At 48.4% G+C, this 27964-nt stretch overlaps 1 protein-coding gene across 1 annotated transcript; it reads right to left on the reverse strand.

Annotated features, from left to right (window-relative positions):
- On the reverse strand, window positions 1-27964 carry SNTA1 (syntrophin alpha 1). The gene is made up of 8 exons (XM_058685316.1): window positions 27515-27964; window positions 23588-23773; window positions 7608-7812; window positions 4287-4494; window positions 4013-4143; window positions 1836-2032; window positions 705-892; window positions 1-618 (listed from the first exon to the last, which is right to left on the reverse strand). Exons 1-8 carry the CDS (start codon window positions 27822-27824, stop codon window positions 526-528), a joined length of 1518 nt encoding a protein of 505 aa, XP_058541299.1. The 5' UTR covers window positions 27825-27964; the 3' UTR covers window positions 1-525.

A 27964-nucleotide genomic window follows, 5' to 3' on the forward strand; every position in this document is an offset into this window, starting at 1 on the left:
TGTACTCACAGGCTGTTTATTTATCCAAGAGTAAGGAGGAGAGAGGATGAAGAGAAAAACCAGATGCCCCAAGGTGGTGGAGCTGAGGGGAGAAATGAACAGAAAGGTTCCTCCTCTTTCTCTTGCCATGGACCCCAGGGAAGTCCCTTCAGATGAGGCCTCTGAGGGTGGCTTAGGGGCCTCTAGGAGGCCTGGCAGTTGTTGTCTGGGGTCAGGATCCCCACAGGGGCAGGTCCCAGGCTCGGAATGGCTTTTGTGTACACAAAATATCTCTCTGCAAAAGGCACTGGTGTGGGGATGATGGGGCACCTGGGAGGCTACCCCATCACAGGCAGGATCCACTGTGTCCTGAGTCTGGGTCCCAGTCCCAAGACTATCCCAGCCTCCCTTAGAAGCTGGTACTCTGCACTCTTGTTCCTTTCCTCTCCCTTCCCTCAGCCCAGTGGTGAGCAGGCAGTCAGCGGAGGGCCAGGTCAGGCCATGTGGTAGATACCCTCTCTTCAGGGCTAGTGCATCCGGTGATCTCTAGGCCAAAAGCCCCAGGCGGGTGACTTTTGCCGAGAGGAAGGAGTGGATGATGAAGACCATGGTTTTGGGGCACGAATGCAGGTCCAGCTGCTGCAGGGTGGATGGAAAGAAGGGTCAGGAGCCCCATCCGGCCTGGCCTCCAGGAGAGCAAAGCCCCCCCCACCCCCTCTACTCACAATCTCTCCTTCAGCACCCCCGAAGTCCAGGAAAAGGAGGCTGGCACCATCATCTGAGGACATCTGCAGCTTCTCAAAGGGCTGCCGGAGCAGCACAGCTCGGGCCGCACCGGGCTCAGCCGCCCACAGCGTGAAGCCCTTGTCGATGTGCACAGAGAGGGTACAGGGACGGCCATTCCACGTGCAGGCTGCAGGGAGGCATGTGGGCACAGGCACAGCCAGCACCTCAGGGACCATAAGCCCCACCTCCAACCCTCACCAGCAACTCCGAAAATGGGGCTTCAATACCACCAGGGATGGGAAGCTCACTGCCTGTTTATGTCATCTGTATATTCACCCTGCATGGAGTTGCCCCCACCCTAAAATACAGAAAATGGGCCCTCAGAGAAACAATACCCCACTTCTAGTCCCACTTTCACAACAACAAAAGTGGAACCAGAAAGAAGCACCTGGGTGGCTCAGTCGGCTAGGCATCGGACTCTTGATTTCGGCTCAGGTCATGATCTCATGGTTTGTGGGTTTGAGCCCCACGTCAGGCTCTGTGCTGACAGCGTGGGGCCTGCTTGGGATTCTCTCTCTCCTCTCTCTGCCCCTCCCCTACTTGCGCTTGCTCTCTCTCTCTCAAAATAAATAAATAAACTTTAAAAAAAAAGTGGAAAGGGAAAGCTTAAACTCTGCCATGTACAGTAGGCCCGTTCCCTCCCTCCCTATAAAGGTATCAGTAGACCCACCGAGCATGGCCCTTGAAGACCTTAGAGACCTGTGGAATTGCCCCATTAAATGTGACTTTCAGATAAACAATGGATAATTGGGACATACTTATGCTAAAAAAGTGTTTGTTGTTTATCTGAAATCCACATTTAAGTGGTGTCCTATATTTTATTTGGCAACCCTACTCCAGGCACAATCTCTCACAACTTCACCACTAATCACAAAGCCAGGGCAAGAAAACCCAGGGAAAAGGGTCTCACTACCCACCGGGGCACCTGCACAGCCAAAAAAAAGAGACTGTGGAGACCCCAAACCCCACTTTATATGCCCCTCCTGAAGCACCTGAAGAAGAAAGTTTGAATGCCTCTGGGGGTAAGAGGCTCATTACCAGAGAGGCACTCCCAGATCCACCCAGCCCACCTGTAGACACCTCCTGCACACCCTCGGCAGCCCGGTGACAGCCATCCACCAGTTGGCGGGTCCAGGCAGCCAGCTCCTGTGGTGACTCCACGCTGAACAGGTGAGTATCCACACCGTGACGTGTGCCCGTGCGCAAGGCAAAAGAGAGCTCTGCATCATAGGGCACCGAACCCTTGGAGGGGCCTGAGTGCACCAGCCTAGGGGCAGGGGGCAGAGGGCTAAGTATAAGGCCTCAGACAGTCAGGAAATAGTTCTGGGCCAAGGGGGTGGTGACCTGGGAAGGGACCTGTGACTCCTTTACCATATAATCAGGGAACAGGACTTCCAGAAGGGCCCCGATTGACTCACAAGAGCCCACCTCTTGCCACCCTCCCCCTTGATCCCTCTGCTCCAACCATACTAGTGTCTTCAGACACACCCAGCACATTCTTGCCTCAGCACTTCTGCATACGCTGTTCCCTCCATCAAGAACACTCATCCCCGATTATCTGCACGACTCACTCCCTCACTTCTTTCAGATCTTTGCTCAAATGTCGTCTCCTCTGAGAAGCCCTCCCTGATCTTCCCGTCTAAAACAGTACCCCTGGCACTCACTAGCCTTTCTTTTCATCATGATACCAGAAATTATACTTATTCTTTATTTGTTTCCATTGGCTTTTGATTCTCTCTTTCACTAGAATATCTTCTAGGATACGAATTTTTGTCTTATTTGTTCACCACTCTATTTTCAGCAATTAAACCAATGCTGGGCATATAGTAGATCTTAAATAAACTCTTGTGACCTGAATTCATGAGTCACTTGACTAGTTTGGCAATCCATGACCTGCTTGTCCTTGGCAGACAGGCAGCTCCTAACATATAGGCCAGAGCCCCACCCAGAGGAAAAGGCATGAGCAGGAAGGGCCTGGGCCTTCAGTTTCATTCCCATTTGCTGTGTAACCTTGGGTAGCTTACTGCCCCTCTCTGGGCAACAGCCTCAGAGTTCTGGCCCTTAGCCCTCTTGAGTTCCTCTTCCACACACATTCTCTCTTGTAGCTTCAGCTCCCCCCAGAGCTGCTGCTGACACCCAGTTTTCCATTTTCCAGCCCAGAACTACAAACCCACAAGTCCCCAAGATTCCTATCTAAGTCCCTCTCTGTCCCCAACACACTGGAGCATCTTGCTCCAGCCTCCCCGCTTTGCACTCTCACCCCTAGTCCCACTGCCCACCGGACCCCAACTCCAACCCCCCCCCATTCATCCATTCATCCTGTCCACCTCCCTCACCCTCCCCATCTGGCAAACACTAAGCCCAGTTAATTTTACCACCCGTGTGTCTTCCAATGCAAATGCGGCCTTTCTTCTCCATCTGCTGCCTCCACCCACCTCCACCATCTCTCCTGCATGACTGCACCAGCCTCCCAGCTTCCATCCTGCCCCCTCCACTGAATTTTCCACATGGCAACCACAGAGAGTCTTCTAAAACACAACCCAAGTCACCTCACTCCCAGGCTAAAACCCTTCCACTCCGCCACAACTCTTCAGATAGAACTAGCATTCCTTAACCAGGGACTACAGGTTCTGTAAGATCAGGCCCTGACAACTCTCTGTTTCATTTCTCTCCATTTCTTGTACAGATTCTACATACTGGCTATAGCACACTCAAAGATCTATGAACATGCACCAGCCCTTAATACTTCTGTACTTTTGACCATGTTGTTCTGTGTGAGATGACCTTCCACTCTTTCTTAAAGAGCAAACTTCTATTCAACCATCAAAGTCCAGCTCAATATCACCTCCAGCTCAAGCCTTCCCCATCAGGCCAGGCAGAGTTTAGTGGTTCCTTCACCCCCACGCTTGAAGGCTGTCAGCCTCCCCCCCCCCCCCCCACCAGACTGGATACTCCCTGAGGGCAGACCGTTGGGATCAGCTCCCTGTCCCCTGAACTATGCTCCACTAGGTTGGGCAGAGTAGGTGTCAATCAGTGAGTGACTGGTGGGACCTCACATCCTTCTGTGGCAAACCGCCATCTTACAGATGAAGAAACTGAGGCCCAGACAAGATAGAGGTTTGCTTCAGGTCACGTGGGAAATAACTCAGGGCAGAGTGGGGCTGGGGTCCCCCACCTCTGAGACCCATCGAGAGCATCATCCCCCAACCTCTGGGTGAGACATACACCCCTGCCTGCCCATGGATACCTGGTGGCAATGAGTGGGGCAGTACGGGCTGGCTGGCTCAGAGCCTCCCGGGTCTGGGGTAGATGGCAGTAGAGAAGCAGCTCCTTCTCGGTCAGCAAGGCCAGGGCAGGTGCCGTGCCCCCACCGGGCAGCTGCAGGGGGCAAGGCAACAGTGAGGTGGGGCAGGGAGGGGAGAGGTCAGAGGGCCAGGGTGGAGTGAGATGATAAATGGGAATGGGGTTAGCTCCAGGGGAGGGGATAGAGGTAGCGGACAGATGCCTGGCCCAGCAGGCACCTGCTCAGTCAGCCAGCCGATCTGCTTGATGTCCTGGCTCCCAGCTGTGCTGGTGGCTGCCAGCAGAGCCTGCAGCTCGTCCTTGACCCAAGGCATCAGAGCGTTGACTTGGGCCTGGATGGCAGCTGCCCACGACTTTGCGCTAGCCTCATCCTTGGCCCTCAGGAAGAGGGTGTCTTGGCCATCTGCTGAACAGATCTCCAAATACCTGCAGGCACAAACAGAACGGAGGGGAGGACAAGTCCATTAGGCTGCAGCTGCCCAACCTTGAAATCTGGCCCGAAACCCCATTCGCTGCAAGACCAGGAGAAACCACAGGGTGTCCACGAGACAGTCGGGAGCGATACTCACTGCTGGGGCTCCAGCCCTAACTGGGGCTTCATGGGGTCTAGGGACAAGAGACTACGACATACATACACAGAATCATATACATACAAATTAAACACATACTCAAACATGTGTGATAGGAGCCAAAATCACTGTGTGAGGATTCGCGATCGTACTCTTTTCTCCTGGTTTCTAAGGAGAAGGATTCTCCTGCTAGACCAGCTCCCAGCTCCCAGCTTTTCCTTTGTGGCACAGGACCAAAGTGATACACTGCAAGGGGGGCGGGGAGCACAGAAACTGGAGAGGCTTGAGAGGCCAAGTCAGTCTACACAGAAAGAGCTAGAGCTGGAGGAGTGAAGGAGGAAGAAGGGAGGAGGGGTTGTGGACAAGTGTGGGGGAAGAGTTTCAGGGAGGTACCAAGAGGACTAGTGACAGGGAAAGGATTTTAAAATGTTATGTGGAATATTAAAGATTCGCTCCTCTTTGGCCTTTCTGTAACAGATGAAGCAGGGCAGAATCTGAAAGATGGTTCACACAATACCCAACCCCCTTCACCTTTGCCTCCCTCCACTGCAGAGTGAGGAAGCAAGATACTTGAATTCCCACCTCCCTTGCAACCAGGGCTGGCCAGGGGACCCAGGTCTGACCACAAGATACAGCCAGAAGTCTCTGGGGAGGGTGCCCCCTCCCAAGGGAAGGTAAAGCTTCCCTAGATGTGGTGGTTACTCTCCAAAGATGGCCTCCACCAAATCCATCCCTCTCTGAACATCCAGTCCACTTTTCTCATCAAGAGGTGAAGCTTATTTCTCTTCTCCTTGACCTTGTAACTTGGTTTGACAAATACAATGTGGCAGAAGTGACATTCTGGCATTCCTGAGCCACCATGAAATCCAAGTACCCTGGGACCAACAACCCAGATAGAACAAACAAGGCATGTGGAAAGGACTTCTGGAAAGAGGAATGCTCAGCCAGCCGCTAACTGTTCCAACCGTTCCAGCTGAGGCAGCAGACATGGGGGCAAAGCGGCCATCTTGTACTTCCAGCCCCAGCAGGTGCCACATAGCGCGGAAGAACTGGCCAGCCGAGCCAGCCCGGGTTACAGAATTGTAAGAAATAATAAACTGCTATCTTCTAAGACACTAAATTTTCGGATGGTCTGTTATGCAGCGAAAGAACAAAATGCAAGGAGAAAATTTCCTTTGCCTTTTGCCTTCTTCCCATCTGGAACATGGGCACATGTTTGGGCATGCAGCCACCATTCTGCCTCCAAGAAGAAAATACGCAATAAAAATGGCAGAGGAAGAAGCTGGAAGGCTGGTTCCTCAAAGGCATTCTTGACCCATGTTTCTTAAACATGTGGAAAAATAAATCCCTCATTTATTTAAGTCATTACAGATTCGCATTTCTGATACTTGTAGCCCGACATAATCCTAACACTTAGTAAAAGCTTGAAATATTTTTCATTTTTATTTTGGTTACGATTGTGTTCCTTTGACTGGAACATTGTGCCGATTGGAACCACAGTTATATTCATGTTACACACGTTACATATGTGCACTGGTCGAGCACGTGTGCATGCATGCACATACACATAAGAATATTAACACAAACAGGGGCGCCTGGGTGGCGCAGTCGGTTAAGCGTCCGACTTCAGCCAGGTCACGATCTCGCGGTCCGTGAGTTCGAGCCCCGCGTCAGGCTCTGGGCTGATGACTCGGAGCCTGGAGCCTGTTTCCGATTCTGTGTCTCCCTCTCTCTCTGCCCCTCCCCCGTTCATGCTCTGTCTCTCTCTGTCCCAAAAATAAATAAAAAATGTTAAAAAAAAATTAAAAAAAAAAAAAAAGAATATTAACACAAACATACACCAACACGTATGCACAAATCTACACCCATAGCCATGCAAATGCGTACATATACACACAAAGTTTTTGCATTTACACGTCAACTACATGTGCACACACAGAAATGTGTGATATCTGGGATCAGGCTGGAAACCACCATTAACCTAATCATGTAAGTAAGTCTCAGGAAGGACTAATACCACCTTACCTTCACTCAATACAAAAGGCCCCTTTGGTGGAACACCTTAAGTGACCTGTGAATCACCAGTTCTTGCTTCATGGGGGCAGTCTGGGGCTGGGGCATCAAGTAGGGCTAAAAGATTTGGAGCTGAACCTCCAGGTCAATATTGGGCATCTGCCTGGCCTTGACCCCGGCTGTAACTAGGACCCACAGCACAAGCCTTTTATGCTCATGCCATATACACACTACCCCCAATACTGCATACCCCACTTGATCAACATATATTCCATTCACCCACCACCATCACTCAGGCACCTACAATTTCTAAAGCAGAGAGGGCTACCTGGAATGAGGCAAGTTCCATCCCTCCCTGGTTGTGTGATCTTGGGCAGGTTACTTCCTCTCTCTGTTCTCATCTACAAAATGGGGGTGAAATAATAGGACTTTGCTCATAGGGTCGCTGTGAGAGTTGAATTAAAATGTGCATGGTAAACACTCAATATTGTTGGTTGTTACCAATCTTACCATCAGTGACCTGTTAAGGGCTGCTCATATGTGAAGGATGGTATTTTCCATGGCCCTGACACGAACGTTACTAGACATCTAAGAACCTCAGCAGAGTTAGAAGAGACTTGAAGGGACCACTGGGTCTGAAAACTTTATTTCCCAGCGAGGAAGCTACAGGTCAGTGAGGAAAAGGGACTAGTCCACGGAGAACCAGGACTGGAGCCCAGGGTTCTTCCGCAGAGCAAGCTCCTTCTCAGATGTGAACTGCTCAGAGGAAGAAGAGAGAAGCAAAGCATACCACCATCCCCTTAACTTCACTCTTACATCCATTCAACAAACATTTCTCAAGCCCCACTACGTTCAGACTTTGTACTGCCCACTTGCAACCCAGGGCTATCTTTCCCTTGGCCCCACCACTTAACACCGAGGCGTATCCATCTGAGCTGCTCCCCACCCCAGATTTACCTGGGCTCCGGGTCAGTGGGGGTGCACCTCCTCGAGACATATGCCATCTTCAAGGATATGTGTTTGGCATCACTGATGTCCCGGGGTGGGGGGCCAGGGGAAGACAGCTGTCGCTGAAGGGGTGAAGCAGGAGGCGAGTCCCAGCCAACCGAAGTCCCGCCGGCAGAGTTCTTGAAATACGGTGAGACCTCTTTCATGTACTTGACTGGTCAGAGCACAGGTCAGTAGTTACTGTTGTGACATGGGCTCCCATGTGGCACACATCACAACTGTCAGTAATTCATAAGGGTTTAATTTATGTCCAATATCACTATCCTTCTCTAGGCCAAAGTCTCTGACAGAGCAGTGTGGTAGAAAATACTGGATGCATGCCAACATCCAAGCTCTCATGTTTCCCCTGGTTTATAGATCCATGCCACCTGGAAGAAAGACCACAGTTCCCAGCCTCCTTTGCAGTTAGGTGTGGCCATGTGACTAAATCTAACCAAGTAAGTAGAAGTGTTCGGATTTTGGGGATGACTGCCTAAAGGGAATGGACGACAGCTACAACAAGGCAGTGAAAGAGCACTGAACAGGAGTCAGGAGATGTGAACTGCTCTGCCACAGGCCCCTTGTTTGCTTCTATTTCTTCAGCCTGCTCATCTGCAAAGAGGAAGCATTGAATGAGATAGTCCTGTGGGACAGGCTGGCAATTGTCACCCGATATAGCAATAGCCTCCCAGCTTAAGACTTCATTTTCCAGGCTCCTTTATAGCCTAACGTGCTTATGTGGTCTAGTCTGGCCAATAGAATGAGAGCAGAAGGGATGTGTGCCGCTACCACATTCTGCCTATTAAAGAAAGGGGCATACCCTTCCTTTCCTCCTCTTTTCCCCTGACAGAGTTGAGCTAGCTGGGACACAGACTGGTGAAGCACCATCTTGACCATGAGGGCATGAGCCACAGTCTAAGGGAGGCTGACCACAAAACAGAAACAAATGGATGCTGGCCCTTGGAGATGCCATGTCAGACTTGGACTGTTACCTAAGAAACATGGCATAAGAAACAAGCAGCATAACTTTTACCCTAACCAATATAGGTGCTCTTAGCTCTGACCAAACATCATTGAGTAAGTATAGTAGACACCTTCTAAAATAGCATCGTCCAGGGGCGCCTGGGTGGCTCAGTCGGTTAAGCGGCTGACTTTGGCTCAGGTCATGATCTCATGGTCCGTGAGTTCGAGCCCCGCATTGGACTCTGTGCTGACAGCTCAGAGCCTGGAGCCTGTTTCAGATTCTGTGTCTCCCTCTCCCTGACCCTCTCCTGTTCATGTTCTGTCTCTCTCTGTCTCAAAAATAAATAAACGTTAAAAAAAATTTAAATAGCATCGTCCAACAGATTTTTCTGTGATTATGTTAATGTTCCATATATACACTGTCCAATACAGTAGCCACTAGCCACATGTGGCTATTGAGCACTTGAAATGTGGCTGGTACAGGTGAGGAACTAAATTTTTACTTTTATTTAATCTTAGTTTAAAATTAAATTCGAATAGCCATTTGGAACTAATGGTGGCCACACTGGACAGCAGAGTTCTAGGATAACAGCTTTGATCTACTTCTGTGCCCAACGAACCCAGAAATTCACGTTCGGATATGTGATCCTGCCCTTCTGGATATGCTACCTGGACCAGAGTGAACACCTGACCCACACTAGTATACCCAAATTGAGAGTAGGAGAGATCCTCGGCTGGTATCTTGAACAAACTTGAATGCTATGGGGGCAACCACCTTCTGCTGTGAAGAGGAGAAAGCTGGTTTATAAGAGAGAAAATTAGTGGAGATGCATGTTGAGAGACAGAGGGAAGGCCCTGCCAATCACCGGTTAACGCTCTTGTTTCTGACACTCGTCCTTCAGAATGTCAAACTGCCATCCAAAAAGGAGTTGTGATATTTGCAACCAAAAGAGTCTTGACTGGGGCCTCGACCAATGCCTTTTTAGAAAAGGCAGATCTCCCTAACAATGCAGCTACAAGTGAAAGGCAACATGATGAGAAGGTTGATCTAAGAAGAGCCTGTGGGAGTACAGATTCAGAAACAAGTCAGTTTTCTTGAATACCTACCATGTGCCAGGTATTGGACTGGCCCTAGGTAGGACTGGAATGGTAAACATATGCACTTGCGCTACCCTTTCCTTGTCCCTTGCTCATGGAAGACACCATAAACCAATCATAGTGCTTTATGGCAGCCATTACCAATCCATCAAGGCTAATTGGTAATAAAATATTTTGGTCATTCTTGTTACATTTATTAGATGAGTTGGGCTGCAAATAATAGAATATATGATAAAAGTGCCTTAAGAAATAAAGATATTTATAATTTCACATAACAAGAAACCTAGGGGCACTTGGCTGGCTCAGTTGGTAGAACATGCAACTCTTGATCTCAGGGTTGTGAGTTCAAGCCCCATGTTGGGTGTGGAGTCTACTAAAATACAAATAATTAAAAATTAAATAAAATGCTATTAAAAAAAATCTAGAGGAAGGCAATCTAGGATTGGTTCAGTGACTCAATTAAATTGAAAGCAGGGTAGACCTCTGTGCCATTCTCTTGGCCTTCCCCTCATGACCACAAGATGGCTGCCACAGCTCAAACCAATCATTCCTTACATGACAAAACCCAAAGCAGGAAGGGAGAAGACAGGCAGTAAAAGGTTTTCTCCTCACAACTCCCTTATCAGAGAGGTAAATATTCCCATGAAGCCTTTTATCTCATTGGCCTGACTGGGCTCCATGCCCACTTCTAGCACAATCATTAGGAAAAGGGAATAGTCATGACTTAGACCAATCACAATTCAGCCTCAGGAGCTGAGCATATTTCCACCCAATAAAATCAGGCTTCTATTAGCAAGGAAGAAGGGGAAATAGTTGGTAGATTTGCCCTAGTATCTGGACAGTTCCAAAATTTTTTAAGTTTATGTATTTATTTTAAGAAAGAGAGACCAAGCAGAGGAGGAGCAGAGAGAGAGAAGGAGAGAGAATCCCAAGCAGGCTCCACACTGTCAGCACAGAGCCTGATGTGGGGCCTGAACCCACAAACCATGAGACCAAGACCTAAGCCAAAACCAAGAGTCGGCCACTCAACAGACTGAGCAACCCAGACACCAGTTTCCTAATTCTGATGAGTAGCAGTCTCCTCATCCACTAAGAGGTGCCTATGCCTGCTAGCCCTTGGGAAGCCTCCCTTACCCTCCCCTCAACTACTATGCCCTCATGGCCATCTGGCTTGCTAGCCATCTGACTTCTGCAGTCAAAGCCCAGCCAGTATGCTCTGCCTGAGAGCAGACAAGCCAAGAAGGGGGGAGGAAGCAGCTCTTGGCCCAGCTCCCTGGAAAAAACAGATAAGAAGCTATTTCTATCACAGAAGACTGTCCCTCAGGTTCAGACAGGATCCAAGACAAATAGCAGTGAGAATGAAAGGGAGTTACAAACCCTATTGGGGTTGGAAGAGCAGTTAAGTTGAAAATAAGTGCAGGATTTTTTTTTTTTTTTTTTTGAGAGGACCAAGACTAGGTCTGAAAGTTGGGAACTAGGACTAAAATTGACTCAATGACTCATCCTCATCATTACAGCCGTGACTTACCCCAGGACCGACTACTGGATTATGTCTCAAGGGGTGATAGAGCTGGGACACATCACAGCCTATCTGACAGCCAAACCATTTCCCCCTTTCTTTGCTAACAGAACTCTGAGCCCTACAGATTGGGCTTCTCCCCAAACAAGGAAGAAAATCATGATTGGTCAAAGTTAATCATGATCTTTCCATCCCTCTTGCTTGTGATTGGTTTAGATAGAGGCAGATGATACAATTCTGGCCAATGAGAAGTGAGGGAAAGTATATTCCCTTCCCTTCCTCTCCTGTATCCTTTAAAAGTTGCTGGGAGGGAAGTTGGTCCCAAAGCAATGATAGTCACTTTTTTTTTAATTTTTTAAATTTACTATTTTATTTATTTTGAGAGAGACACAGAGAGAGGGGTGGGGAGAGAGAGAATCCCAAGCAGGGTCCACACTGTCAGCTCAGAGCCCGACATGGGGCTCGAACTCACAAACCATGAGATCATGACCTGAGCCGAAATCAAGAGTCAGACGTTCAACCAACTGAGCCACTTAGGTGCCCCAATAGTCACTTTTTAAGTACAAGCATGCTTAAACACACAAAGAATGGTGAGGTGTTAAATTAATTTACCCTATGGACATGCTGCTTTTAGGTATTCTGGAAGAAAACTCGTTTCCTTCAATGTTTAAACCTCTTTGAATTGAGTCCTGTTACTTGCAGAGAAAAGCACCCTGATTGATACAGTCCTCCTGCCCCCTACACCACATGGGGAGGCTACAACTGATATATCCCCCTGCTGTAACCAGCCACATCCCTCCCCTGACCAAAGTCCTGCCCTGGCTCCCATCATCAAAATCCAAGACTCTTCAGGACCTGGGCCTTGCCTACACCTGGCTTTACCTCCTGCCACATCCCAAATCTCACTCTCTAGTCTAATCATCCTGGCCTTCTCAGAGCTCAAAGAAACTGTATGAGTTTCCAAATGTCCACACCTTTCAAAATGCAGTTCCCTTTGCACAGAATGCCCTTAGTACATAGTTTAGAGACAGGCACTCTTGAGTTTGCATTCCAGCTCCAGCACTGTCTAGCTGTGTGACCACGGACATTAACTTGCAGTTGTCTGCAAGTTAATAACAGAAGAATAACAATGTCTACTTCAGAGAGATGTTAGAATTAAATGACATGCCATAAAACATGTGGCACAAGTCAGGGACTCAAGAAACATGCGTTTCTTACCTATCAGCTACCCCTGCCCTTTGTAGAACTCTGCTGTGATTTTGTGGGTTGGGGCTGTCTCTCTCACCAAAATGGAAGCTCCTAGAGGACAGAAGCTTGATTTGAACCCAGAGTTAATGTTCTATGAATGGAGAAACGAATGCCAGGGCCGGACAGGTTCATTCAAGAGGGAGAAGGTGCCACAGCCCAGCCCAGCCCAGTCCCGTCACCCCACTAGGAAGCCTTTCCAGATGCCCACTCTGGATCCACCACACCCATCACTCTGCAGACCCCTAGACCACTCCGCTATGTGTCTGTGTGGGAGTTTGTGGGCCCCACCAGGCTGGGAGCACTGTGAGGGCAGGGACCTCATCTGACTTATCTCTGTGTCCCCAGAATCCAGCAGGGATCTCCTATGCTACGTGTTCAGCAGATGAACATTTGTCAACTTTGAAGCCAGAGAAACTGCTAGAGCCCCTGCTCACCCGTCTGGGCCATCCCAGAACTGGGTCCTCCTTCTCCTTTCCCACAGAAACATACTATAAATGGACAGCCTACCAGCCGGTGCCCAAAACAGGGCTTGGGTTTCACAAACTAATTGGCTTGTCCCAGAGTTGGGGGTGGGGTGCTGGGGGCCCCAGAGTATGGCCATAAATAGCCCAGCTCTGAGGCCTCCTCCCTGCTCTGATTTCTGTCTGAGTCACCCGACCAGGCAGGGTGGGGCTATCCAAAAGCAGTGGCCTGAGAGCTGATGGCCCTGTGGTCAGCATTCTTGAGACTCCAAAGATAAGCCCAGCTGGTATCTACACCCTCCCCAGCCAAGCTCCTGGCCCAGGAGCCCCAGGAGCCTGGTAAAGCAGTGACACATGGGCTTTTCCTCCCCAAGAAAGCTAAGACATACATAGAACACCCTGCGCCTTGCAGAGGCCCCAGTTCCCAGGGACTTCCTGCTCTGCCAACAAAAGACAGGCCCCAGCCCTGGCCTCAAAAGATTCTACTAGAAACACAAGGAACTGAGACAGGGCAGGACCATTCACCTGGCCCAGTACAATTGGGAGGGAACATATGTGCTTCAGGGATACATCTGTTTTGGCTCAACATAGTATTCCCAGCACGTATCCCAGGGCTCAATGAATGTTTGTGACTGAATGTGCTGGCTGTGAGTTTTGGTTGAAGCCTACCATCTAAGCTCAAGCTGTTCCTTGTCTGTTCAGTGGGTGGTCACTTACTTGCCCCTACCAGAAAGTACACGGCCTATCCAATTGTTTACTAGGCTATACTCTCTCCTCCAACCAAAATGTCAGTTCCATGAGAGCAGGGACCTATTTTCTTGTTCACTAGAGGATCCTCAGAATCTAGTATAGTACCAGGTAATCAGGTACTGACATATAGTACCAGGTAATCAGGAAGTATGGGATTTGTTAAATGAATGAATATAGACAGGCCTGAGGCTTCTCATCCTGGAAAGAAAACATTGAATGCGGGCTCTGAAGTGAGGCTTGGGTTGAACTTCGTTGCTCTGTGACCCTGGACAAGTGACTTGATATCCAAGATCTTCCATTTCTTCATCATTAAAATAGGAGTAAAATATATCTACCTCCCAGGGGTAGATAGAGTTTGCATTCCAGCTCCAGCACTGTCTAGCTGTGTGACAGAGTATTGAGACTCAATACCTGCAAAGCACTTTGCCCTGCTTAGCATAGAGTAAGTCTTCAATGAACAGCAGTGTGGTTATTATTTCCGTGGCTGTTCTCAGTATGACTGTATAAGGGGAAGGGCACAGGAAGCATGATAGGCAAAGATTTTAATCTGGGCCCTGTCACTTGCTATGTGGCATTGGCAAGTCCCAAGGTCTCTCTGAGCCTCATTTTCCTTACCTATATAATGGGCACTGATGCAACAACTCTCAGAGTAAGGTATTATGGGGATTAGTGTCCAGGCTGCCCACTGGCCCACCAAAGGTGGTGTGGAGAGGACATGGGGTTCCAACAGGCTCTGGAAGGAGTGACCTTTAAGGTCCTGCTGGTCCAGCAAGGCTAGGTTATAAATAGTTCCCAGCCCCTGGCAGGCCCTGCATTAGGGCTGACCAACAGAGCCTGAGTTGCTACACTCTGGGGCATAAAAATCTCCCCTTACTGCATCCTTGTGCAGTACAGGGGATACCATCTCTCAAGATCCTAAAGGCATGTGAACACTTTGACTTAACAATATCCTTTGCAGGAGCCCCGCTTCATATGAATGCTTACGGGTGCACAGAGGGCTCACAGCACCACTGTCTGGGGGCAAAAGGGTAAGAACAACTTGAATGTCCATGAGCAGGGGTGGCTAAATACAAGACATGAGCTCCCTGATCAGCAGACTGCTCAGTCTTGTGCATGGCTGTATCCATGGTGCCTCCATCAAGTCCTGGCACAGAGCAGAGGTTCAGTAAATACTTGTTAAATGGGGGTGCATGGCTGGCTCAGTCAGTAGAGCATGCAACTCTTGATCTCAGGTTCATGAGTTCAAGGCCTACACTGGATATGGAGCCTACTTAAAAAAAAAAAAAAAAACTTGCTAAATAAATATATGAATCCCAATAATGGGATATTACCCAATCATTAAAAAGAATGAGACAGAGGGGTGCCTGGGTGGCTCAGTTAGTTGACTGTCTGGCTCCTGATTTTGGCTCGTGGGATCAAGCACCATGTCAGGCTCCAGATTGGGTATGGAGCCTGCTTGGGATTCTCTCTCTCCCTCTCCCTCTGACCCTCCCTGCTCCTTCTCTCTCTCTCCCTCCCTCCCTCCCTCTCTCTCTCTCTCTCTCTCTCTCTCAAAAGAAAGAAAGAAAGAAAGAAAGAAAGAAAGAAAGAAAGAAAGAAAGAAAGAAAGAAAGAAAGAAGAAAAAGAATGAGATAGAGCTACATGTACTGAGTTGGAAATATGTCCTCCGCAACTTGTTAAATGATAAAAACAAATACGGAAACTTTCTGAAAGTGTGAAAATATCAACTATGGTTATCTCTTTGAAAAGAGAATTGCTTTACATTCTCCTGGGGGTTTTTTTAAGCATATATTGCTTTTTACATTTTTTATACTTTTTTTAATGTTTATTTATTTTTGAGAGAGAGATTCTCTCAAGAGACAGAGTCAGAGAGTGAGTGGGAAAGGGACAGAGAGAGAGGGAGACACAGAATCCGAAGCAGGCTCCAGGCTCCAATCTGTCAGCACAGAGCCCAACGCAGGGCACACAGACTGTGAGATCATGACCTGAGCCGAAGTCGGACACTTAACCGACTGAGCCCCCGAGGCGCCCCACTTTTTACATTTTTTAAAAATCTAGTTTACTTCAAAAAATATACCACCTCAGGACGCCTGGGGGTCTCAGTCGGTTAAGCGTCCGACTCTTGATTTCGGCTCAGATCGTTATCTTGCCATTCATGAGTTCGAGCCCCATATCAGGCTCTGTTCTGACAGCGCAGAGCCTGCTTCAGATCCTGTGTCTCCCTCTCTCTCTGCCCCTTCCCTGCTCACTCTCTCTCACTCTCTCTCAAAAATAAATTTAAAAAAATTTTTAAAAAGAAAAATACATAGCACCTCATCCTGAACCATCTAAGAAGGATTCAGAGTTGAAGCCCTCATCAACTCAATAAGCAAAGGGTTTCAGGACCTTAGTAGTGGGAGAAAGAAGCACTTACTGAGTGCCCACTATGGACCAACCACCAAACTTGACCCTCACAAAAACATCTTCACCTAACTGCAACAGTTCAATGAGAAGGGTCTGGATCCTTATGTAACGTGACTTGCAGGGCAGTATAAATATTTAAGAACATAAGTTTTTGCATCTAACAGATCTGAGCTCAAATTCCATCTCTGTGTGACCTCGGGAAAACAGCTTTATCTCTCTGAGTTTCAGTGCTCTCATCTGCAGAGTGGGATGAATAACAAACCTAATTCATAGAGGTCGTTTTGGGGATTTGATGAGAAAATATATGGAAGGTACTTAGCACAGTGCCTAGCACACTGTAGGTGCTCAATAAAAAGCAGACACCATCATCACTATTATTATCATTATTATTTCTTCCACCACCATCAGCAGCCAGACTCATGCAGTTAATTGGGGCCAGAACCTGTCTCCAGAGCCCCACTGGCATTTTAATCAAGATCCAGGCAGAGATTAAGCCAAGTTTTATCTATAGGGAGTCACATGGCCCAAAGCTGTGTGTGTGCGTGTGTATGTGTGTGTGTGTCCAAATAAATGTTTCCTTGAGAACAATGATTGGAACAATAGGTGTTTGTGGCCATGGGAGGACTAGGCGGGGGCTCCATTCGTGACTGTGTTCCCAGGTCAGAAATCTCTCAGGCACCTCAGGGGCACAGCATCATTTGGCTAAGCCAAGCAGGATAGCTTCATATTAGTTGCATCCATTAATTACATCCCTCTTTTAACGGTAGTGATGTATTAAGCCAAATTTGGGGCAGGACACTAGGAAGTCCCCATCTGCCAGGGGAGGACCCAGCAGGAGTTCCAAGGACTTATAACCAACACTCTCAGGACTTAGTCAAGCCCAGCTTGAGCCTTGAGCCCCATCTTAAACATTTAGGAAAGTCAACTGAAACTGACATGGTTAAGGTAAAGTAGAAAGGGTCAGAGATGTACCCCACAGATCATTCCCTACTGGCCAAAAGCTAATGTGTGCCAGGCATAGGGCTCTGAGACAAACTACACATGAGTCCTGCCCTGAAAGACCTTCAAGTTTACTGGAGAAAACAGTAATGATGGCTGCTGCTGATATAAAGATGATAAAGGCTGACATTCACTGAATGTTTGCATGTGAAAGACATTGTGCTACGCACTCCGAATGCATTGTCTCATCCTTAAAAATAGCAAATAAACTAAATGATCAAATACCTACTACGAGCACTACCCTTGGTGTTTTTTTTTTAATTTTTTTTATAACGTTTATTTATTTTTGAGACAGAGAGAGACAGAGCACAAATGGGGGAGGGGCAGAGAGAGAGGGAGGAGAGGGAGACACAGAATCGGAAGCAGGCTCCAGGCTCTGAGCCATCAGCCCAGAGCCCGACGCGGGGCTCGAACCCACGGACCACGAGATCGTGACCTGAGCAGAAGTCGGACGCTTAACCGACTGAGCCACCCAGGCGCCCCTTGGTGTTTTATTTTTTAATCTTGCAAATAACCATGCAAGGCAGGTATTACCCAAGGCTGAAACAATATTGGCCTCTGCAACCAGACAGAGCTCAGTTTGAATTCTGTCGATTTCTTAGTCATACGACCTGAAGAAAGTTATTTATTCTCAACAAACCTTGGTGACCTTGTCTGTAAAATAGGAATTATAGCAATTCCTATCACTCTATACTGCCTTTTATCATGAATATTTATGGACATGCTACTCTCTGCCTGTTATTCTTTTTTAAGTTCATTTATTTCTGAGAGAGAGAGAGAGAGAAAGAGAGAAAGAGAGTAGGGGAGGGGCAAAGAGAGAGGGTGAGAGAAGATCCCAAGAAGGCTCTACGCTGTCAGCGCACAGCCCAACACAGGGCTCCATCTCATGAACCATGACATCATGATCTGAGCCGAAATCAAGAGTCAGATGCCAACCAACTAAGCCACCCAGGCGCTCCTACACCTGTTATCTTTTAAAACTCGATCGTTATGTGGAATGTACCCTCCCTACTTTGTACAAAGTACTGAAACTGACTTTAATTTTTACTGTCCTCTGGTATTATTATTTTTTAAAGATTTGATTTTTGGGATGCCTGGGTGGGTCAGTCGATTAAGCATTTGACTCTTGATTTTAGCTCAGGTCATGATCTCACAGTTCATGAGATCGAGGCCTGAGTCAGGCTCTGTGCTGACAGCACGGAGCCTACTTAGGATTCTCTCCCTCCCTCTCTCTCTGCCCCTCCCCTGCTTGCTCTCTCTCTCTTTCTCAAAATAAATAAATTAATTTTTTAAAAAACCTCTTATTAAAAAAATTATTTTTAGGTAATGTCTTTCTTGAGAGAGAGACAGAGAGACAGAGAGACAGAGAGACAGAGAGACAGAGCATGAGCTGGAGAGGGGAAGAAAGAGATGAAGAGACAGAATCCAAAGCTGGCTCCAGGCTCGGAGCTGTCAGCACAGAGCCGGATGTGGGGCTCAAACCCATGAGCTGTGAGATTATGACCTGAGCTGAAGTCGGATGCTTAACCAACCGACTGAGCCACCCAAGCGCCCCTATATTTAAGTAATTTCTACACCCAACTCACAACCCCAAAATCAAAAGTAATATGCTCTACTGACTGAGCCAGCCAGATGCCCCTGTCGTTTAGTATTATTTTTTAAGGCATCACAGGATCACTGTTGTCCCTGTCATGCCAGACACACTGTGGGCGGAGGGAGGGGAGGCATTTGGCTGTCCCTCCCTTTGCTCCCAGGCCTGTCTCCAAGGGCCCAGGCTCCAGGTCCGTGGACACAATGGGCCTCTCTAAGCAGCAGACAGTTGGCTGCCGGCTTGGGCCCAGATTCCAATTGCGAACACATCCCTTTGGCTGAGAATAAGATGAAGACATTTGTGCAAACCCCTGAACTAGCAGGGGAAAAGGTCTACAAGGCAGGCTAGGGTTACCGAGGCCTAGCTGAACCCCTGACTTAGGTCGGAGAAGTAAGTCTGGCACCCAGAGTTTGCTAGTGACATCTGTCCTTCTAGGACGTTCTCTGGGGACTCTGTACCCATTGAACCCCAGGCCTCAGGAAAGATGCCCAGCTGCCCCGCCAGGTTCACATCCAAAGGAAAAGCCATCTTTCCATGGCCCCTTGGAGGTGGCCCCAGGACTGGGATGGAGGTTGGAAAGTTTTGAACGATGTGGCTAGTAATTAGGCTCCAAGGTGGAACATAGGCCCAGAGAGGGTCCCAGGAACCCTGAGTCCAGACTGGTGAAGCTACCAGACCCTTACCTTCTCCATAAGCTCCATCAGATCTCAAGGACCAACCACATGCCAGCATCCTGGCTGCCTCATGTCCTCCAGGCTTCTCAGGTCACCCCTGCAATTCAGACTCTTGACCCCAGTGCCTGCCCCCACGCCTTTTCTGCCTTGGGTGGAATTATCTTTCCACAAATATGCTGCACTAGGAGAGCACCTTAAAAGAGACTTCAAATAAGAAAAAGCTGGAAAAAAACAACAAGAAGGCCACAACCTCCAGACTCTTCCTCTTATCCAAGCCTGCTTAGGTGAAACCATCACCATCTCCTTCCTGTTCATGGCCCCAGCTTCCTCACTGCCTTTCTGCATCCATTTCTGCCTCCCTCCAAAGGGAGTGCCAGGCTGGTGCTGCTAAAACCCAGATCTGCCCATGTGCTGCTCCTGCTGAATCCCCTTTAATGGCTCTCTGTTTCCTTCCAGAGGAAGTCCAAATGCCTTTAGCCTGGCATTCAAGGCTCTGAAGGCTCTCAGTCTGGATACTCTCCTCTTTCTCCACTCCCTTCCTTATACCCTAGGCTCAGGATAAAGCTAATTACTTCCCAGGTAGCTCCCCAGGTAAGTCAAGTCATTGACTTGACAAGACCTGAGGTCTTGTTCACACAGCTCCCCTGCCTGGAATGCCCTTCCCCAACCCCATACCCACATCTGCTTATGGTTCATAAAGTGCCAGCATTCCCCCGCCCCTCCAGGAAGTCTTTCCTGACTATCCAGAGAGAAGTAACCACTGTCTCCTCTGATCCATGGACAGATTCCCATCTCAGCACCTGTGACACGTTGGTAATCTAGCATTTTTGCTCAGCTGTCCCCCCACCCCACTAGACTGAGATTCCCCTCAAAACCACTGAGTAGACTAGTATAAAAGGAGAAGGAAAGAGAAAGCAGAGAACACTCTCATCCAAAAGGGAGGAATAATATGGGAAGATTATAAACAATTTATGCCAACAAATTTGACAACTTAGATGAAATGGACAAATTTTTTAAAAGACACAAACTACCAAAGCTCACTCAAGAAAAAAATAGATCATCAAAATTGCCCTATTAAGAACATGGGAAGTGCAGTTAAAAACCTTTCCATAGGGGCGCCTGGGTGGCTCAGTCGGTTGAGCGCCGACTTCGGCTCAGGTCACGATCTCGCGGTCCGTGAGTTCGAGCCCCACATCGGGCCCCTGTGCTGACGGCTCAGAGCCCGGAGCCTGTTTCGGATTCTGTGTCTCCCTCTCTCTGACCCTCCCCCATTCATGCTCTGTCTCTCTCTGTCTCAAAAATAAATAAACGTTAAAAAAAAAAAAATTAAAAAAAAAAAAAAAACCTTTCCATAAAGATGGCTTCCCTGGAGAATGCTACCAAACATTCCATGAGGAAATAATATCAATTCTCTATAAATGTGATGGGACAGGAGGGTAATTACTAACATTTATTGAGTGCCTACTATGTACCACATCCTATTTGGGGCAAGAGATAGGCCAAGCTCCAGCCAGAGGCCTGGGGCAAGATTTGCCAAGGAAAGATCTTACCCTGGGAAAAGTCTCAAAAAACATTAACAGCTGAGGACTCCCAGTCTTGGAATGGTACACTTTTCTTCCCTACTGTATCCATGATAGACATTGTTAATCACGTCCAGCTCCTTTCTGCTGAGCCCAGACAAGACATCCCAATCCTTCCAAATACGTGACTCCCAGTAGCCACCAGGGAAGATGGCACTCAAAATGAAAGCTACTGATCATCTCTGATCTGGTCTAATCCCAACTGATAGGGAAACTGAGGGCCAGAGAAAATAAGGGTCTTACCCAAGGCCAGAGATTCATCACAGAGCAGACAGATTTTATTCATTTTTATTATTTTTTTTCAAATTTGTATTTAAATTCTAATTAGTTAACATATAGTATAATATTGGTCTCAGGAGTAGAATTTAGTGATTCATCACTTACATATAATACCCAGTGCTCATCATAACAAGTGCCCTCCTTAGTACCAATCACCCAGAGAGAATTTTAGAAATTGATTTTAAATAGTTTATATGAGGGGCCCCTGGGTGGCTCAGTCAGTTAAGCATCCAACTCTTGATTTTGACTCAGGTCATGATCTCATGGTTTGTGAGTTCAAGCCCCGCATCAGGTTCTGCACTGACAGCACGGAACCTGTGCAGAACCTGCTTATAATTCCCTCTCTCCCTCTCTCTCTGCCCCTTCCCCGCTTGTACGCTCGCTCTCGCGCTCTCTCTCTCTGTCTCTCTCAAAATAAATAAGTAAACTATAAATAAATAAATAAATAAATAAATAAATAAATAAATAAATAAATAAATAGTTTGTATGAATGAGACAGTGTTTATGTTTTGTCTCCTCCACCAGATAGTGAGCTCCTGCAGGAGAAAACCTGGGTCTGATTTAGCTTCTGACCCAGTGCTCTGCACACCAGGTACACAGTAGGTGTCTATAAATGTTTCTTGGCTTAGTAAGGCAGGAATGGAGTACAAAAATAATACAGAAGGCTTGGGTATTAGCTCCTAAAGCCAGGAGATACCTCAAGCTTCTAACACTCAAAGACGTTATCTTCTCAGAATGACTCATGCTGAGAGCCCAGATAGACATTCTCACCCCAAAGATGAAAGCATGAGGAGGACCTCAGCGTGGATTAGAAATGTGTCTGCAGTAGAAATTTTACCATCTACAGATTAAACTTTCAAACAGTAGAAACTAAAAGAGCTCCTCAAGTCAACGAAAGAATGACATTTTGATGGGTTTCAACTGCACTACTGGCTATAAATACCAAAGTAATGAGGGGCGCCTGGGTGGCTCAGTCGGTTAGGCAGTCCGACTTCAGCTCAGGTCACGATCTCGCGGTCCGTGAGTTCGAGCCCCGCATCAGGCTCTGGGCTGATGGCTCGGAGCCTGGAGCCTGCTTCCGATTCTGTGTCTCCCTCTCTCTCTCTGCCCCTCCCCCGTTCATGCTCTGTCTCTCTCTGTCTCAAAAATAAATAAATGTTAAAAAAAAAAAATTAAAAAAAAAAAAACCAAAGTAATGAGGCATAGGGTAGGGGAGTCTTTTATATCCATATCATTTATGAGTGATCTTGTTATTTAACCTTGCTGTTAAACTATGACTGTTATACTTAAGCTTCAAGGGCCAATACTGCAGACTTGACTTTTTTAAAGTGTACGTTTAAAAAATGCACCAGTGGCATTTAAATAGATACATCGAAAATGTAAAAATAAAAACAAAAGTGAGAAAGAACTGAGGTCAGGGCCACAAGAATGCCAAAGATCACCCAGAGCCTGTTTGTTTCTGTGGCCTCTTGGAGACCTGTTTGGGAAAACAAGGGCCACCTATCAGGATTCAGGCTTGGGGCTCAGCTCAGCAGCTTTGCTAGCCATGGCATTCTCCATCAACCCCCGCCATCTCCCTGTGCCTGTTCTGGGCCAAGAGCCAAACACACATTCCTCAGGCCCCCACAGCTTCCGGAACTGACAGAGGGGAGTTTGAAGAAAGGGCTGAGCAAAACAGAAACCTCCTGAGCGAGATGGCAAAAGGCAGATATGGGACAGTCACAGCAAGAGACTTACAACAACTGATGGGGAAACTGAGGCCCAGAGAAGACAAAGGTCTCATCCAAGACCACAGAGTACGGGGATAGTGGAGAGGAACCACCAAGGTCCCTCCTCCAAAACTCCTCTCTGATCCTTGCTGGAAGGATCTGATGTCCTGCAACGTAAAGGCCATGTCCTCTCCCAAGGGAGGATGGGTCTCAGGGTTTTAAGGACCCTAGAGCTGGGAGCTCTCCAGTTTCCTCAAGAAAGAATATTAGCTGCCTCCTCCCCAGGCCCTGCCCCCTCCTTCCCTGATTCACTCACTGGGTGGAGGATCCTGCCATGTACCTTTTGTCCTGATCACACAACCCAGCAAGGGTTACAGAAATAACCCAGAAGTTAAATCTCTGTTTTACAGGTGAGGAAACTAAAGCTCAGGGAAATGAAATGACTTGTCCAAGTCCACAAAGCTAATGAACAGGAGAGAGAAAATGAAAACTAGGTCTGTCTGGCTCTGGGCCGGCTCTCCCACCACCACGCCATACTGTCTCAAGGCAGGTCCCCAAGTTCTGTCTCTGTTTTCGTCTCTGCCCACCTCCCAGCCCCCACTGCTAGGCTGCGGCCACTTGAAGCCTGGGGGAAATAGGAAAGAAGTGAACATCCTTGGGGTCCCCGGTGCTTACCCTCCAGCACCACCTCTTTGCCCGTCTTCTTCAGGACCTGCACCGCCTCATCATGGGTAGCAGAGGAGAGATCCTCCCCATTTACAGACAAGATGGCATCCCCCACGAAGAGGGCCTCAGTCTGGTCAGCTGCCAGGCCCTTGAAGATCTTGGAAATGAGAATAGGCATCTTGTTCTCTCGGCCCCCTGCACAGGCACAGAAAGAGGAAGAAACTGAGGTAGACGCTCCAATGCTTGAGAGTCACACGAGAGCAAAATTCTTTCTTTTCCTTTTTTTTTTTTTAAAGTTTATTTATTTGGAGAGAGAGACAGAGAGCATGAGTAGGGGAGGGGCAGAGAGAGGGAGGGAAAGAATCCCAAGCAGGCTTCATGCTGTCAGTGCACAGCCCAATGCAGGGCTCAAACCCATGAGCCGTGAGATCATGACCTGAGCCAAAACCAAGAGCCAACTGCTTAACCGACTGAGCCACCTAGGTGCTCCAAGGCAGAATTACCTCTGAAGGCCTACCTCAGTGCCCAGCCCAGTGCCAAGAAGGTGGGGATGAGAGAGTTAAGAGAATCTCAGAAATTAGTCTTAGAAGTCTGGAACACTAATAAATCATTTTCTAAATTCATAATGTAGTTTGGTCACTGGTGCTTTGGGTGTTTGCCAGTGTTTGAGTAACTTACAAAGTGCTTCAATAGTTTTTTCTTAAGTATTTTGGATTTCAAGTAATTTTCCTACAATGGGGGAACCCACTGATACTCCTTAATCTGGAATAAAGATAGAAGTCACCTATTGCTATCGCCCCCAAGGTCCTCTTTAGCAATCAGAAAGTTTGACAATCTAGGACCCAGCTGAAAACCAAGGCCTTAAAGTCTAGATTTCAGGAATGCCTGGATGGCTCATTTGGTTGAGCATATGACTCTTGATTACAGCTCAGGTCATGATCCCAGGGTCGTAGGATTGAGACCTACGTCAGTCTCCACGCTCAGCATGGCTTAAGATTTTCTCCTTCTGCCCCTTTCCCCCGCCCACTCTCTCTTTTCTCTAAAAAAATTTTTAATGTTTATTTTTGAGAAAGAGAGACAAAGCGCCAGTGGGAGAAGGGCAAAGAGAGAGGGAGACACAGACTCTGAGGCAGGCTCCAGGCTCTGAGTTGTCGGCACAGAGCCTGATGTGGGGCTCAAACTCACAAGGTTCACGACCTGAGCCGAAGTTGGATGCTTAACCGACTAAGCCACCCAGGCACCCCTTTCTCTCTAAAATAAAATAAAATAAAATAAAATAAAATAAAATAAAATAAACATTTTTAAGTCTAGATTTCAAAAGCCTATCCAAATTGCATCTCTGGTGCAAAGAAAGCTAATACAACTTACTGAATTGCTTTATTGCTAAATTCTTGAATATCATTTTATTTTATTTTTTTAATTATTTTAATATTTATTTTTGAGAGAGAGAGAGACGGAGTGTGAGCAGAGGAGGGGCAGAGAGAGAGGGAGACACAGAATCGAAGCAGGGTCCAGGCTCCTGAGCTGTCAGCACAGAGCCTGACGTGGGGCTTGAACCCACAAACTGTGAGATCATGACCTGAGCTGAAGTCGGACACTTAACCGACTGAGCCACCCAGGCGCCCCTTGAATATCATTTTAAAATATGAATCGTCATAATAGTTCACATTAGTTCCACATACCAAGTGCCAAGCACTGTGCTAAATGCTTTCACTGTTGTCTCACTGCATCTTTACAACACCCCAATCACACATGCATGCTCAGTTTCCTATCAGGAAAAATGAGGTATGGAGAGAGGCCCAAGGCCATCCAGCTAGTTAGTGGCTGCAGAGCAGTACTTGAACCCAGGTCTCCTGGCTCCAGAACCAACACTCTTAACCCTATGGTGGACTGCAAGTCAGGCCCTCAAATATCATATCACCGGTCCATCCCAAAATATTGAAGATGAGGAACTAGTTGCCCATAGAAAGAAGGTCATTATTTCAAGGTCACACGACAAATTGATGGCAAAGGTAGGACTAGAATGCCTCTCCTGACCCCCACACAGGCTCACTGCACTGCACAGAGCTTGAAACCTAGAAAGGAATGGGTTTCTATTTATACCTGCTCTTCTCCACCTGAAACTAGGGACTTCAGTCCAGTTTGAAGCTATGATCATTCTAGGCTGCCCCAGGCTGGTCTGGACCCTGGAAGGGAGGTTATCGTGGCAACAGGAGCTCAGTCTCTACCAAGGAAGAACTGAATGGAGCTGACACTTTCCCTGACCCCTCCTTTTTTTTTTTTTTCCCCTTGACCCCTCCTAAAAGTACCTTCCCACCTAGAACTATGGAGCTAGGGTGTAACTTTACCTGACCTTGGAAAGTCCACGCTCTCTCCAAGTCTCAGCTAGTCTATCTATAAAATAGAACTCTGTATTAACTCTAAGTTCTTCCCTCCTTTGACATATTGAGTGTGCAATTTCTGGATTGATCTGTTGCCCTTTCCCATTCTGGAATTTAGGGACAAGACTGGTGCCTACTCTCTGTCTTCCTCATTTCTCCCTTTTAGATTCCTTTGGTTGGCTGCCTAGGAATCTGCCCTTCCATGGGGAAGAACCAAAACCCCTTGGCACTTTAGAGGCCTGATAATTGAAGTTCAAATCCCAGCACTGTCACTCACTGTGTGAGCGTGGGAAAATTGTTTTACTTTTGTGAGTCTCACTTTCTTCACCTGCAAAATGGAGATTATGCTCCCCACTTGTTACCATTTCTTGCTGGGATGAAACGGATCATAAACCTAGAGTATTGGGCACAGCCTTCAGCACACAGTGGTAGCTGAGTCACTACCATCCCCAGCCAAGCGTCTGGAGACACCCAGGCCAAAGGGTCTGCAGACACCAATGAATAAGACCCAGCACCAGGGAGAGAGACCAGTGCATATCCAAGATGATACAAGGGCTGACACCCCTTCCCAAGACAGATAGCAACCTGAGAAGCAGATGGGTAGGAATGGTAAACCCAGCGGTTGGGAGTATGCAGAGATTTTAAGCACTATGGTTAGTTGCTTTGGGAGTCTTTCCTGGGTTCTGTTTTTCCTCTCATCTAACACCAAAAATTAACCAGGAACCTACTATGTGTTGGCAGGGTGAGTACTTCAGACTCCTGTTCTCAGAGAATCATTACAACTCTATCATCATATAAGTAAGGAAACTAAAGTTCAGAGATGGGAAGTGATTGTCTAGGTTCACATGGATCCAGGACTCAAACATAACCTGGTTGCAACCTAAAGAAAGCTCTCTGTATTGGGGCTGAGATTTCTCAGAGAGGCAACTCTATGGCCACCCCCTCTCAATTCTGGGCCAGGTGGAGATGGCCGGATCAGGAAACTCAAACCCAGTTGTCAGGACTCTCCACCTAGGTACACAGGGCCCCGGACCCTCAGATTTCTAGATCCTTTCTGGACCCGGGTCTGTGAGCCCAGCCTGTCTACCCAGGTCTCCAAACCACCCTTGTGCTCCGAACTCGGGGCCTTACCCCTCCCCTCCACCTTGGTTGTGTCCCAGGGACTTCCTCCTCCTTGCCTAGGAGCTTCCCAGGCCTCAATCCCCTTTCTCCATCCTTTGCTCCCCTGGGGTTCCTCTTATCCTTCATGTCCATGCAACCCCTGACATCTCTATGCCTCCACACAGAACTCCCCACCCACCTGTCCTCAGTGCTCCCCAACCCCCTCCACCTGTGCTTTCCGGAGGAGGCCTCCGACTCCCAAAACCCCTCCGACCTTGGTGCTCAGGTGTCCTCGTTCCCTCTGTCCCCTCAGACACCCTCCTTGCCCCCAGACAGAAATCTTCCAACTCTATGTCCTCCGTACACTGCCAGCCCCCGCGACCTCTGCGCCCTCGGCGGCCCCACAGACACCGCGACCCCGTGCCCTCGGTGCCCCCGGTGCCCCTGCGCCCACCTTTGATGCTGATGCCCAGCCCGCCGGCGTCGGCCTTGCGCACCGTCACGCGGCGCCGCTGGAGCAGCAGCGCCTCAGGAAGTTGCGGGGGCGCCGCGCCGGGCTCGGCGGCGCCGTTGAGCTGCGCGGGCTCCGGCTCCCGCGGGGCGCCGGGCTCCGGGCCGAGCTCGCCGTCGGCGGGGCTCACGGTCAGCGCGTCCTCCGCCAGACTGAGCAGCACACGCTGCCACCTCTCGGCGCCAGCCCCCGAGCCAGCCCCGGCGCGCAGTTCCAGCAGCCCGGTGCGCGGGGAGCGCCTGCCTGACGCCATCTTCGCCTCCGAGCCCCCGGGCCGCCGAGCTCGCCTAGCCCCGCAGTGCCCGGCCCGCTCCGACCGAGCGCCTAGGGCAGAGGGCAGCGGGGGCCCGGCTGGGCCAGCCGCCACCCTACCCCCGGCCGCTGGGGGTGGAG

The sequence above is a fragment of the Neofelis nebulosa genome, chromosome 9 (genome assembly GCF_028018385.1).
Source record: "Neofelis nebulosa isolate mNeoNeb1 chromosome 9, mNeoNeb1.pri, whole genome shotgun sequence".
Lineage (NCBI taxonomy): Eukaryota > Metazoa > Chordata > Mammalia > Carnivora > Felidae > Neofelis > Neofelis nebulosa.